The 16,076-nt window shown below is 39.3% G+C and overlaps 1 protein-coding gene across 1 annotated transcript in view; it reads left to right on the top strand.

The window, feature by feature from the left end:
* The window catches only part of LOC136881104 (DNA-dependent metalloprotease SPRTN), a 184,417-nt gene that overhangs the window by 102,625 nt on the left and 65,716 nt on the right, over positions 1-16,076 (top strand). The window contains exon 3 of the mRNA XM_067153741.2: positions 411-516. Within this exon, the coding sequence (XP_067009842.1) occupies positions 411-516 (106 nt within the window). The remainder of the gene's footprint in view (positions 1-410; positions 517-16,076) is intronic.

The raw sequence follows: 16,076 nt of genomic DNA, 5'->3' as shown, positions 1-16,076 counted from the left end.
TCAAAAGTGGGAATTTTTAGAATTTTGAAACTTATTCAGATTTGTTTTTAATTTCATAATAGAACACTTAATTCTTCCACCAGACCTACAACTTCAGTTTGTCACCTTGTACTTTCAAAATAAACAAATAAATAAATAAATAAATAAATAAATAAATAAATAAATAAATAAATAAATAAATAAATAAACAATTTGATAGAACCTGATGGTCACCTTTCAAGAATGAAATGTCATTTTGTTTTTAATTTAATGGTATCTTTTTGAGGTATAATCTGTTGTTATATGTTTTCATTTTCAGGCAATTTCTAATATATCCTGAATTGGTTTTGACAGACTGAAGAATATTACTGTTAAAAATTCAGTTGAGATAATTTAAAACTAGCTGGTAAATGAATAAATTTGTCTTTTAGATGTGCTGGTGCTACTGAAGCCAAAAGAAATGGAGCTATTAAAGTGACTCTGAGCTCTCCAATCTTAAGATTACGTCCAAGAAAGGATTTGGTAGAGACATTATTGGTAAGTGTTACAATAAGTCAGTTGTCTTATAATAGGCATTCCCTTGCCATTGCGGTCACGAAAACATATTTCTTAACTTGTACATAGGGGGGATGTGTAATGTTGAAATAATAATTAAGAAGGAATATGTGGAGTCCTCTGCCCAGACACCATTCGATTCTCCAACAGCTATCAGAGAAAGTCCATGTGTCACTAAAGTTATATACAGTAGAAGTCCGTTATAGCGAAAATCCATAACAGCAAAAAAGTTTGCTCGCAATAACGGATTGTCGTTATATCCGATTTTTGTATAAAAGTCGGAAAACCCTTCATGCATTTTAAAATCGGTATGAAACGGCAATGAGTTTGTTCAAAACTTGTGTTTCCGCAGATGATATCCACACTACGGCTTACTTGTTTATTTTTCGTAATCCGATACTACGTGAAAGTGTATGTAAAATTTCATTCTGAAAAATATATAGTTCCGTATTTCTCAGAATCCAAGATGAACCCCACTTTTTCCTTCAAAAAAATTAAAACAGGCTCAAAAAGAAGTTTGTACAATCATACAGGCCTACGCATTTTAGACTATTTTTAGACGCTGAACATTGACTTTCGTCACGCCGTATTTCTTTTTTTGCGGCTGCACAATTTTACTTTATTTCCGCGGGTTTAAGGACCATTAACTTAATATTGGCATCATAATACCGAAGAGAACTCGTTGAAAATTTTCCGGCAATACCTATTCCACGCGTCTCTACAATACAACGATCCATCAGGAAATTATTCTTGTCTATAAAACTGTTACGCAGCGTCAGATATAACCGGCTACCGCTACACGTACGTCTCGCTTGTCGGGTGCGGCCAAATTCAACGGCTAGCGACGTATAGGCCTAATCGCGAACGTTGAAAGTCAACGAACGAGTTTATTGCGCCACGGTATGGCCAGCCGCCCTTTTGTTTTCGTGCACATACCTCACAATTTCATCATCGACTTCTTTAAAGCGACCTTGTTGCGGACCACTGAATGCATTTTTTTCTTCATTTTTTTGTCTTCACGCTAACGCCAAATATTGGCTTTAGTTAGGCCTATGCCGTATTTTCTTGCGGCTGCACAATTATTCTACATTTCCGAGTGTTTAATAAACATTAACTTAAACTTGGCATCATAATATCAACTAGATCCCGTTGAAAATTTGCCGGCAATACCTTTTCCACGTATCTTTACAATAAGACTATCCATCACGAAAATATTCCTGCTGTCTATAAACCTTAATTTTACTAAGCGTCAAGTGCAATAGACGCGTTATGACTCTGCCACTGAGTAGCCATGGCTTTTCTAAGAATTCGAAGGGTAGCATGTTTTGATGCCATTCTGCAGATTTGAGAAACACAAAGGCACTGTACGCTGTACAACCGGTAGCGATGTGTAGTAAAGAGGCGGTCGTTTATTGCCAATGAGTTCTGTGCGCTTGTGAAAAGAAGCAGCGTGGTTACCGCGGTAGTTGCCAGTGGTATCCATTAACTTACTGTTAGGCCGCGAATGCAACAACCCTTGAGTTTTAGCATGAGATTCTGAGAAAAAAATGTCTTGGATTCGGAGAAATACGGTATCACTCCAGAGATTTCTGTGGCTAATACATCAGCTTTCTTCTTCAAACAGCGTCACCTAACCTAACCGTATATGTAGCCTATCATGAAAACATATTTGAAACGCATGTAGAGAAATAACCTCCTCGAGAAAAATTTACAAGTAAATAACCGTAACTAGACGCAAGAAGATATGAAATATCCTCTGAAATCAGTGATGTGCTCTGCCATATCTTGAGGTGTATGACATTCTTACGTAATTTCCGTATATAACATTAAAATTAAGATAGCTTTTATTCAGTCTTTATTTTTACGAGTTAACAACTGCTATTGATCACGTCATTTACGCCTTTATTACGAAAACGTGTTATCCTCTTTCATTTCGAATTTTCTTTAGAGAACAGCTGTCGATGGTTATAACTAATCAATTCCAACATCGCCTTTGAATGTCAACGAGAGAGCTCGCAAATGCACAAAGTGAGAAATCTATACCGTGCCGAAGATGATTGATCGCATTTTGTTGCACACGTTTCAGTTTTCTTATTAAAACAGCGTCACGTATCCTAACTTAACCGTACTAAACGTATGATAGAAACACACTTCAAGCGCCGGTAGAGAAATTATACCTTTCTCGCTATAAATTTTCATAATAGCCTGTCCGTAATTTAACCAGACGCGACAAAATACAAATTAACCTATGAAATCAATTAAGCACTCTGCCATATCTCGAGGTGTATCCAATTCTTACTTTATTGCAGTATTTAGCCTCAAAATTAAGCGGTCGTTTAGTCAGCCTTAATTGTTAACGAGTTAACAACCGTTATCGGACGCGTTATTTACGCATTTATTACGAAAATATGTTCTCTTTCATTTCGAATTTTCTTTACGGAACAGCTGTCGACGGATATTACTAATCGACTCCGACATCGCCTTCGAATGTAGAAGAGAGAAATCGCTAATGCACATAGCGAGGAAACAATGCCGAAGGTAATCGATCGTATGCAATATCATCGCTGGGGTGCATAAATATCGGTAACGGAAAAAATCGCGTGCGCTTAATCGCTCGTAATAACGGATGCGCCAGTGATAGCGTTCTGGCTGTAACCGAAGGACGATACACAGTTTAATATAGGAATTTTGAAGGGACTGAAAAAAGCCATCGCTATAATGGAATTCTCGTTATATGCCATACTCGTTATAGCGGACTTCTACTGTAGCTTCCTTTTCTTTCTTCAATAAATTAATTGCTATTATGTGTGTCTTATCTACTGGAACTTGTGCAAGTCAACAGACTCTTCAATTCATACTTTCAGAGCACTTGCATTCATCATACGGAATGGGTGCATAATGATTAAAATGATGAAATGAAATTACCTTATGGGGATCACTGTAATTACCAAGTTGTTAATACAAAGGGCTCTAGGAAAGTTTTGTAATATGCAAAAATGGTTGGCTGAACACCCATGTTATGGTGAGGGATGAAAAGTGGGGTGAAAACCAGTCTAGAAGACAGCAAGGCATAACCTTCACACCAGTTGTTACTAAGCAGTGGGACTGAAATCAAGTTAAGATGTCAGTGTGATCTAAAGGTGAATATCGTGCAATTATCCGCTACAGTTTTGCTCGTGGATTAACTGTTGACCAGTGCCTGGAGGAAATGACTCCTGTGCTGGGGAAAGACTTTCCACATCGGACAACAATTTTCTGCTGGTACAAAGAGTTCTAGAGGGGAAATTTTGGTGTTGAGGACGATCCTCGTTTTGGGCGACCATCTGAATCAGTGACTGAGGAAAACATTGAAGCTGTGAGGAAAATGTTGCAACAAGAGAGGCAGTTGACATATCGGCAGGTAGAAGAGACCCTACACATCCCTGCACCAGCTATTCATTCAGTTCTACATGACCATCTCCATGTTAGAAAGGTTTGTTCCCTTTGGGTGCCCCATTCACTTTTAGAGGAACAAAGGGCACATCGAGTGAAATGGTGCCGAGAAATGCTAAAACAGTTTGAAAATGGGATGTTCACCAGATGAGTTTCGGCAATAAAATGTTAGACTGAAGAAGATTTTAGACAAAAAGTGTTAGCTTAAGACATAGTTTTATTGTTGTGTGACTTTTAGAATGTTATAAGATTATCAGTTAGTTTTATAGGAGCAATCTTGAACCAAAAGAATTGTTTTATGATCTTATACAATCTTAGATTAATGATAGTTTGGCTGATGATGCTCACGAAAAGGAGTGAAACATGTACCATATAAACATCATAATAAATATGTAAGTTTGTACTATATTTTTATTGTATTGAAAAGGTGGCAATTGGCAAAACTAAAGGAATTGTATCACATAGGTGGTATGTTCCGAGCTGTCAGTGGAGAGATGGCGTGGGAGGACATCAGTAGACAAATAAGTTTGGATGGTGTCTTTAAAAGTAGGAAAGATCACAATATGAAGATAAAGTTGGAATTCAAGAGGACAAATTGGGGCAAATATTCGGGATTGCAATAACTTACCAAGGGAGATGTTCAATAAATTTCCAATTTCTTTGCAATCATTTAAGAAAAGGCTAGGAAAACAACAGATAGGGAATCTGCCACCTGGGTGACTGCCCTAAATACAGATCAGTAGTGATTGAAATTGAAACTCACAACCTGACTTTTAACCCCGTTTATCATCATACCATTGCTCACCGTCCATCTCACAACACTATCGAGATCACCCTGCAGCCGCTCACAATCTTGTAACTTACATAATACTCGGTACAAAATAACATCTGCAAACAGCCTTATCTCTGATTCCAATTCTTTACACATATCATTAATATATATAAGAAAACATAAAGGTCCAATAATACTGCCTTGAGGAATTCCCCTCTTAATTATTACGGGGTCAGATGAAGCTTCACCTACTCTAATTCTCTGAGTTTTATTTTCTAGAAATATAGCCACCCATTCAGTCACTCCTTTTTCTAGTCCAATAGCACTCAGTTTTGACAGTAGTCCTCCATGATCTACCCTAACAAATGCCTTAGATAAGTCAATCGCAGTACAATCCATTTGGCCTCCTGAATCCAGGATATCTGCTATATCTTGCTGAAATCCTACAAGTTGAGCTTCAGTGGAATAACCTTTCCTAAACCCAAACTGCCTTTTGTCAAACCAGTTATTAATTTTGCAAACATGTCTAATATAATCAGAAAGAATGCTTTCCCAAAGCTTATATGCAATGCATGTCAAACTGACTGGCCTGTAATTATCAGCTTTATGTCTATCACCCTTTCCTTTATACACAGGGGCTACTGTAGCAACTATCCATTCATTTGGTATAGCTCCTTCAACCAAACAATAATCAAATAAGTATTTCAGATATGGTACTATATCCCAACTCATTGCCTTTAGTATGTCCCCAGAAATCTTATCAATTCCAGCTGCTTTTCTAGTTTTCAACTTTTGTATCTTACTGTAAATGTCATTGTTATCATAGGTAAATTTTAATACTTCTTTAGTATCACTCACATCCCCTATCTGAACATTATCCTTGTAACCAACAATCTTTACATACTGCTGACTGAATACTTCTGCCTTTTGAAGATCCTCGCATACTCACTCCCCTTGTTCATTAATGATTCCTGGAATGTCCTTCTTTGAACCTGTTTCTGCCTTAAAGTACCTATACATACCCTTCCATTTTTCATTAAAATTTGTATGGCCTACAATTATGCTTGCCATCATGTTATCCTTAGATGACTTCTTTGCTAGATTCAATTTCCTAGTAGTTCCTTCAATTTCTCCTTACTTCCATAACCATTTCTAACTTTATTTCGTTCCAACCTACACCTTCTTAGTCTGTTTACTTCTCTTTTATAATATAGTGGATCTTTACCATTCCTTACCACAGTTAAAGGTACAAACCTGTTTTCACATTCCTCAACAATTGCTTTAAACCCATCCCAGTGTCTGTTTAAATTTTTATTTACCATTTTCCAGCGATCATAGTTACTTTTTAAAAACTCCCTAATGCCTGTTTTATCAGCCATAAGGTACGGCCTAATAGTCTTAATTTTAATACCTTCCTTTCTTTCACATTTATTTTTAACTACGACAAAAACAGCTTCGTGATCACTAATACCATCTGTTACTTCGGTTTCTCTATAGAGGTCATCTGGTTTTATCACCACCACATCCAAAATATTCTTCCCTCTAGTTGGTTCCATCACTTTCTGAATGAGGTGCCCTTCCCATATTAACTTATTTGCCATTTGTTGTTCATGCTTCCTGTCATTCCCATTACCTTCCCAATTGACATTTGGTAAATTGAGATCACCCGCTACAATCACGTTCCTTTCCTTATCGTTTCCCACATAGCTGATTATCTTATCAAATAATTCTGAATCAGCGTCAGCGCTACTCTTTCCTGGTCTGTACACTCCAAAGACATAAAGTTGCCTATTACCTTTAGAGATGAGCCTTACACCCAGAATTTAATGTTTTTCATACATGCATACATACATACATACATACATACATACATACATACATACATTATCATTTTTTACTGTTATGCCTTTCGGCTTTCAGTCTGAAAGCCTCTGTGAATTTATTAAACATTGCCACAATCCTTGATTTGTAGCTAGTGTTGTGGCCTCATTTAGTTCTATACCTCTCATCTTTAAATCGTTAGAAACCGAGTCTAACCATCGTCGTTTTGGTCTACCTCTACTTCTCTTACCCTCCATAACATAGTCTATTATTCTTCTAGGTAACCTATCCTCCATTCGCCTCACATGATCCCACCACCGAAGCCGATTTATGCGTACAGCTTCATCCATTAAGTTCATTCCTAAATTAGCCTTTATATCCTCATTCCGAGTACCCTCCTGCCATTGTTTCCACCTGTTTGTACCAGCAATCATTCTTGCTACTTTCATGTCTGTTACTTCGAACTTACGAATAAGAGATCCTGAGTCCACCCAGCTTTCGCTCCCGTAAAGCAAAGTTGGTCTGAAAACTGACCGATGTAAAGATAGTTTCGTCTAGGAGCTGACTTCCTTCTTATAGAATGCTGTTGATCGCAACTGTGAGCTCACTGCATTAGCTTTACTACACCTTGATTCAATCTCACTATATTACCATCCTGGGAGAACATACAACCTTAAATGCTTGAAATTATAGACTTCTTCTAGCTTTGTATCACCAGTCTGACATTCATATCTGTTGAATTTCTTACCTACTGACATCAATTTAGTCTTCGAGAGGCTAATTTTCATACCATAATCATTGCACCTATTTTCAAGTTCCAAGATATTAGACTGCAGGCTTTTGGCACAATCTGCCATTAAAACCAAGTCGTCAGCATAGGCCAGACTGCTTACTACATTTCCACCTAACTGAATCTCTCCCTGCCATTTTATACCCTTCAGCAGATGATCCTTGTAAACTACGAACAACAAATGTAAACGATTACAGCCTTGTCTAACCCCTGTAAGTACCCTGAACCAAGAACTTATTCTACCATCAATTGTCAACATAAATGCCTTTGATTGATTTTAATAGTCTACCTTTAATTCCATAGTCCCCCAGTATAGCGAACATTTTTCCCCTTGGTACCCTGTCATATGCTTTCTCGTAGCATTTTTCAATTACCTGGCGCATACTGAAAATCTGATCCTGACAGCCTCTCTGTGGTCTGAAACCACACTGGTTTTCATCCAACTTCCTCTCAATGACTGATCGCACCCTCCCTTCCAAGATGCCAGTGAATACTTTACCTAGTATACTAATCATTGGGATACCTCGATAGTTGTTGCAATCCTTCCTGCTCCCTTGCTTATAGATAGGTGCAATTACTGTTTTTGTCCAATCTGAAGGTACCTTACCAATGCTCCATGCTAATTTTACTACTCTATGAAGCCATTTCATCCCTGCTTTCCCACTATACTTCACCATTTCAGGTCTAATTTCATCTATTCCTGCTGCTTTATGACAAGGGAGTTTATTTACCATCCTTTCCACTTCCTCCAGCGTAATTTCACCAGCATCATTTTCCTTCTCCCCATGAGCTTTTGGCTGTTCGCAACACTACCAGGATGATTTTGTTTTACATTAAGATGTTCAAAATATTCCCTCCACCTCTTCAGTGATTCCCTGGGATCTATTATGAGTTCACCTCAATTACTCAAAACACTGTTCATTTCCTTTTTCCGTCCCTTCCTAAGATTCTTTATTACTGTCCAGAAAGGTTTCCCTGCTGCTTGACCTAGCCTTTCCAGGTTATTACCAAAATCTTCCCATGACTTCTTTTTGGATTCAACAACTATTTGTTTTGCTCTGTTTCTTTCATCTATGTACAAATCCCTGTCTGCCACCCATTCACTTTCTATATCCTGAACCTGCTTACTGTCTTCTGTTTGAAACTTCTCACTAATCTTATCCATGTACTTCTGTCTAATTTCTTCGTCCTGGAGATTTTCTACCCTTATTCGTTTGCAGACAGATTTCACTTTCTCTACCCTAGGCCTAGAGATACTTAGACAGAGTTCGATAGCTGTAGTCGCTTAAGTGCGGCCAGTATCCAGTAATCGGGAGATAGTGGGTTCGAGCCCCATTGTCGGCAGCCCTGAAGATGGTTTTCCATGGTTTTCCATTTTCACACCAGGCAAATGCCGGGGCTGTACCTTAAGGCCACGGCCACTTCCTTCCGATTCCCAGGCCTTTCCTATCCCATCGTCGGCATAAGACATATCTGTGTCGGTGGGACATAAAGCAAAGAAGAAAAAAAAAGATACTTAGTTCACTACAGATCAGATAGTAGTCTGTATCATCGAAAAATCCCCGGAAAACTCGTACATTCCTAACAGATTTCCTAAATTCGAAGTCGGTTAAGGCATAGTCTATTATGGATCTGGTACCCCTAGCCTCCCATGTGTAGCGGTAAATAGCCTTATGCTTGGAGAATGTCTTCGTAACTGCTAAACCCATACTAGCACAGAAGTTTAGCAAATGCTTCCAATTCCCATTAGCTTCCATATCTTCCCCACCTCGCATTGAAATCGCCCATTAGCACTATTCTATCCTTGCTGTTGACCCTGACCACAATGTCACTCAATGCTTCATAAAACTTGTCAACTTCATCCTCCTCTGCACCCTCACACGGAGACAATTCTAGTCCCAATTCCTTCAACTGACAAATCTACCCACATCATTCGCTCATTTACATGCCTAGGAGAAACTATGTTGCATGCAGTGGTATTTCTGATAAACAGCCCTACCCCAGACTCTGCCCTTCCCTTTCTAACGCCTGTCAAGTACACTTTATAATCTCCTATCTTTTCCTCATTATCTCCCCTTACCTGAATATCACTTACTCCTAGCACATCCAGATGCATTCTCTTTGCTGACTCAGCCAGTTCTACTTCCTTCCATAAGCCCCATTAATATTGATAGCCACGAACCTACTATGCTGGCGTAGCAGGGGGAGAGGTGATACTCCCACGTGGCGCGTCCCCAGGTGGCAGATAGGGGTGTCCTAACCGGCTTGCCGGCGGACTTGAGGGAAATAAAATACCTCTCGCGGACCAAACACACTAACACCTGCTGGTGGGGGACACACATGTAGAATACACCTGCCGTATCCCCTGCCTGTCGTAAGAGGCGACTAAAAGGGGCAACCAAGGGCTGACTGAATTAGAACCATGAAACTAATTTTGAATCGTACCATCACACCATAGGTTGCCTGTACTTGCGAGTAGTACCACTAAATTTGGTACGAAATAGGTTTGTGATTAGTAGCAGTAAAAGCCTTGCCTGGTGGATTCCACTACCCGTGCATCGTACCCATGTGCGCAAAACACCGCGGGTCTGGGCGTAGCTTGTGAGTTGTACCACTATATGAGCAGCACCGTGGGTCTGCGTTGCCTGTGATTAGTACCCACTATGTGAGGAACACCACGGGAATACCAGCGCCCGTGTTTAGTCCACCTAGGTGGGGAACCTTCTCGGTTTGCGTTGGCTATGAGTTGCGCCATTGTGTGAGACACCATAGGTCTGCATTACTTGTACGTATTGCAATACTTGTGAGTAGTACCATCTTTTGTGGAACACCGTGAGTCTTCACTACTTCTGATTAATACCCCAACATGACACATACCATGGTTCTATTTTACTTGCGACATGTACCAATCTGTGGGGCCTTAGACATGGATTTTACACCCCCTTTAGACACCAAGCATCATTGTGCTTTATAAGTGGTTCATTGGTCGGTAATAATGTTATTTTTGATCTGTATTGAGTCCAATCCACTGGTTTTTATTTTGTTTTTGTTGGGTTCCTGTCTATCTATTCATTCTTCATGACATATTTTATTTTTATTTTGGTCAGTGGATGCCTTTGAAATTTTTGTTCTTTCATTTCCTACCATTAGGGACCGATGACCTTCGATGTTAGGCCCCTTAAAACAACAAGCATCATCATCATCAATATTGATAGCTCCTCATCGAATTCCATTTCGTTCGCCAAGTTGCAAGGAGTCCCTCGCCTGTCGAATGGGAGTGGGACTCCCATGTTCTGAGCTCGGTAAATTCATGAAGCAGGATGCTACCCTACTTGCACATAGTCCAAGTGAGGATCTCTCCTCTAACGGGTTATGGACCACCGGTGAATTGTATAGTCCTAGCCTCCTGAGCACAAGGAGGGCCATGACTATGAATATGTCCGAGATGCCCACTCCCATTCCATAGAACTGGTGTCCCGACTCTCAGGACCACTTACTAGGCCACTCAGCCATTGCCCATGGTTCATGAACTAGGACGTGACTACAGTAACCCACACCATTAACTTTTTCGTAACTTACAAATTCTTCTTTCACCAGAATGAATACTCCCCCTCCTACCATTCCTGTCCTATCTCTATGATACACACTCCAGTTCCATGAGAATATTTCTGCATCCATTATATAATTTCTCAGCCATGATTCAACTCCTGTTACAATATCGGGTATGTACATATCTATTACATTACTTAATTCGATTCCTTTGTTTACAATGCTTGTACAATTGAGCACTAACATTTTTATGTCATCCCTACTTGATTTCCAGTTCCCTGTTCGCTTAACACCACTCCCTAGGCCACCCCGTTTCCCTGAATGTACCAGCCTATAACCCTTCTGAACAAATTTCCTAACATATGTACCACTGCGGTTTAAGTGAAGGCCATCTGAGCGCAGATCCCTGTCTCCTACCCACCCGTTAGGATCTAGAAATCACACTCCCTTTTTCCCACATACCCATTCCATGGTCTGTTTTAAATCCCCTATCACCTTCCAGTCAGTATCCCTCCTACACAGTATTCCACTGATAACAATCTCTGCTTCTTTAAACTTTATCCGTGCTGCACTTACCAGATCCCACACATCCCCAACTATGTTGGTACTTATACCCGCTTGCCTTATGTTGTTAGTACCAACGTCAAACACTACCACCTTCTCCTTTCCCTCTTCCTTCTCTTCTACTTTCCTCAACATCTGCCTCAACCTGATTTCTGGATAACACTCTACCCTGGTTCCTTTTCCTCCACACAAATTCCTCACTTGTCTAACGATGGAATCCCCCATGACCAGAGCCTCAACCCTACCCACCTCATTTGGACCCTTCCCCTCCTTGTCGGCTCTATCTTGTCTCACTGCTGCAGAAGCTACTTCCTCCTCCCTTTTCTCCCTCCCACGTCCCTGTTCCACCTTTTTTTTCCTTTCCACTACACTAAATTTCCCTTTCCTACCTTTTTCCTTCCTACTTCCACACACATCAGCAACAGTTCTCTGTTCCTCATCTTCTATCGGTTGTTCTACCTGCAGTGACACGTACAGATTTCTCACAGACACCTGTCCTGAATTCTGATCCTGAACAGAGCCCTTAGCCTGCAATCTCCTTCCCCTTAAACATTAGACCACCCGTCTTCTACAATTCCCCCATTTCCTTCCCATCCCTCCTTTACACCTACTGTATCCTGTACATTGAGGGAGGCCTACTCTTCTTCCTGTCCTGAGAGAATCCTAATTATCTCCCTCAAACTCTCCAACTCCTCCCTCATACTCCTTAATGCCTGGCCACACCCACAGTTCCTACACTTGCACTGCGTTGCCATTATTTATGGAATAATGGGAAGAAAAGGAAAAATAAAATAAATTATTCTGTGCAAATAAAAATGAAAGGAAAGAAATATTGTCTAGGATAGTTCACAAAGATCACACAACAAGGTGCAGTAATTAGTATAAGCTACTACTACACTCATACCTGCCAACCCTTCCGATTTACCCGGAAACTTTCCGGTTTTTAACTCGTCTTCCGATTTTCCGATTTATTTTTACTTCTTCCTATTTTTGACCAATATAACTTCTAGTACGGCCAATGCTCTTCCCCTACTATAAATTCTTATGTGTTTGTGTAATTTACGAAACCTCATTTTCAAGAGTATTTATTTGATACTTTATTTCGTGAGTATTTCGTCCTGCGCCTTCGTGTATCGTGTTTCCCGCTCACCACAGCAGCGTGTGCGCTTTATATAGCTGGGGATTCGGGGCGGCAATTGTCCTGCAAGCAAGACAGGTTTGCGCGCGCTAGCGACTCAGTTAATCGGGATGAAAGAATGAGTTTATTATTGTTGTTCGCGCGCTGTTAACATCGTTTCTGTGCGTAGTTTTGTCGGAGTTTTAGGCCCCTTTTTTTCTTGCATTTGTATGCTTTCCCCCACTGCCAAAGTCGTATGTTAATAATGTATGGGACATATAGAATTGTTTTGTATGTGGTAGTTTCGCGTATTTAAGTGCATCATTTTAATGAGTTGAATGTTTTTAAGTGGGTTGTGTCGGTGACAGTTTCAGGTAGTTCATTTTCTCGTTAAGGCCAAAAATATAACAAACGTTATCTCAAAGTGTTCAGAGATACCTATAAATTTCCGTTCATTTTGCCGTCTGATAAAGAAACTACCATATTCTTTCGCGTAATTAACGCCCTTGCATAATTTACGCATCCCACTATTTTTGGGTCCAAAGTGGAAAAAACAAAAACAAAAACAAATGTTCACGTATTTGACGCCCCCACAACTTCGAACATCCATCACGCAGCTCCGGATGCGTTTCGAAATAAAGATATCAACTACTCAAGTAGCAGGCTTCCTATTGCGAAAGCGGGCATTCCAGATACAGGGCAACGTGCTGTTATTAGCCGGCAGGAAATCCCACTGCACTAGTTTTACGAGTGTTTCGGGTACGGGACATTCTGTGATCTCAAAATTGTCAGTCCACAGTATTCGAGTAATACTGCATCATACTAACTCGCGGTGATCAGTTACACCGAAACATACGGGAAGAGGGCAGCGAGTATTCAATGCCCAAATGAAACCGCGGTAACAGAAGTGCACGTCAAGCGGCCAACATGTCTCGCAAAGCATTTCGCGGCCAAAAAGCGGCAAGTTTCCGCAAGTAGAGAAGGATCTGCTTAAATATATGATTTTGTGACGCAACGTTGGATAAGCAATTTCTCACGAAATGCAGTATTTTAAAGAATGTGAAATAACCGCTGCACATGGAATCAGTGTCTCGGATTTGAAGGTTAGCAGAGTCTTGATTAATTTTATGAAGAGAAATGGACTTCCTCTTCACCGAAGAACATCATCATGCCAAAAAATGACGAATGATTTAAACCATTTTCATCGTTTTGTGATTGAGAAGCGTAAAGTGAGGAATATTTGATCTCCCTTATAGAAACCGCAGATCAGACGCCAATCATTTTCCATATGCCACAAAGTCGAACAATCGATAAGAAAGGATCATACAGTGTTATCGTACGCGCTACCGGAAGCAAAAAACAACGATGTACTGCAATGCTTGCTATAACAGCTGATCTCAGAAAGCTTACACCTTACATTGATCTAAAACGAAAAACAATGCCCAAAGCAAAATTTCCGCGAGTGATCCACGTTCGTATTCAAGAAGAAGGATGGATGGACACGTCACTCGTACAAGATTGGATACAAACGGTTTGGGGTAATGTAGCAGGGTCCCTCCTTCGATGCCCGGCCCTTCTCGTGTTGGACAGTTTTTTTGCCGGTATGTCATTGTTATGGCATTACATGAATTGTACTTTTATTAGTTCATGTTTTCACTCCAGGTCGTACTGTCAGCTCATAATGGGAAGAATATTTTCCAGTCGGTACTTCAATCCCACGTGTCTAACTTACCTGATGTACCCTATTTGAATTTTCAGGAAAAATCTCACTCCGGAATTTTACGCCAAATGACGATAACCGCAAACGAGTTGAACCAGTTGTGTTTTTATATTATATTTGATGTATCTTTTAAATGTAAATGAATTGTAAATATCTTAATTCCTTGAATAATTTACGCATCCGAACTTTTCGCCTTATTTTTCGTCAAAAAGTGCGTTAATTACGCGAGAAAATACGATATTATGCATTTTGTTGCGTGTGTCGGTGTGACATGAATATTATTCGTTTAAGTGTCATAAATGATAATGATAAGGTACATTTTCTTGTAACCATTTTTATGTTTTGGTAGTTTAAGATTTGAAATTTAACGGTCAATTCGCATTGTAACTGTAGATATGTATGCCTTTTATCTTGACCTTTTTTCACCTAGACCGTGGTGGAATATATGTGATGAAATCCAGGAATAAAAAAAATCTTCCTATTTTTGGTTTCTAAAAGTTGGCAGGTATGTACACTATAATACTACTTAGTTGTATGAATTTGTTTTCTACAACACCCTAACAGAATGAAAATTGCTGTTAGTTACTGAAAACAGAAAGTAATACACAAGAATCAGGTCTACACAATTCTAAACTGCAGTTAAGTCTACCCTAATTACTGCAACAGAATTCTAGTAAGAGAGTTAATACAGATACAGCAGATACTACAGATACTTTACTACACAAATATTTTACAGTAATAGAATGAACACATTAATTTATAATAAGATACCTACTATAATACAGTACAATGATTTTAAACTATGTTCAGACATATGCTAATTTTAAAACAGGTTATTACTAAGCACAAACTGAAATGGAAATTGCAATTAAAGTTTGAAATTCACAAGACTACCGGTACTCAAAATAATGGAATAAGCAGTCTAATTTCTAATAAGTCACTACAATACACACCAACAGTTTAAAAACTACATTCAGACGTATCCTAATTACAATAGGTTATTATTAAGCACAAATAGAAATGAAAATTGCAATTAGGCCTAAAGTTTGAAATTCGCAAGAACTACTGTATTCAAGGATTACCAACAAAGTTAAACGCGTGGACAGAAGATTATTTCTTTAGTATTACTTTATCCTACTATGCTCTAATAGAAATGAAACCTTGTGCTTGGTTAAATGCTTTAGTATCTAAAGGATTGCTGTACACAAAGAAAAACACAAATATAACTGGCAAGATACTATCTAATATACCTTATATTCACTACAATTCTCAACTGAAATGTGGTTATGTGGTTATTGGGTTCCGCTTTTGCATTATACCCAGTCACTAGTCGTTTTATCGAGCAAAGCCTAAACTATGAATGATGGTATATTAATTGTAAAGGAGGGGATATGAAATTAGCTGAAAAAACATACGCATGTATCATATATGTTGTCAAAAACAAAATTAAACCAAAGTTGGGATAGAGAACGTACAGGGACACAAGGTTTTACTCTTCATGTCAGTGTGATCCATCACGGCAGCTATATACATCGCAAACATGACCGGATCAGCACACAGGGATTGTGGTTTTAGATTCTAATATTGGCTTTAAGAAACATAGAAAGGGATTCAGCGATAGAGGGCGACTGTAAAGTGATGTATGTAAACGTCACACATAGTCCAGCTTCTTATGGTCAGTTGTTAATGAAGGTGCCCCTAAGTAGTTCTCATAATTTCCACCCGCAGCAGCACATTGTTATACAGACCGAGCCTATAGGAGAGTTGTCAGTAATAA

This window comes from Anabrus simplex, chromosome 1 (genome assembly GCF_040414725.1).
Source record: "Anabrus simplex isolate iqAnaSimp1 chromosome 1, ASM4041472v1, whole genome shotgun sequence".
In the NCBI taxonomy this organism is placed as follows: domain Eukaryota; kingdom Metazoa; phylum Arthropoda; class Insecta; order Orthoptera; family Tettigoniidae; genus Anabrus; species Anabrus simplex.
This window is presented reverse-complemented; position numbering and strand designations above follow the sequence as displayed.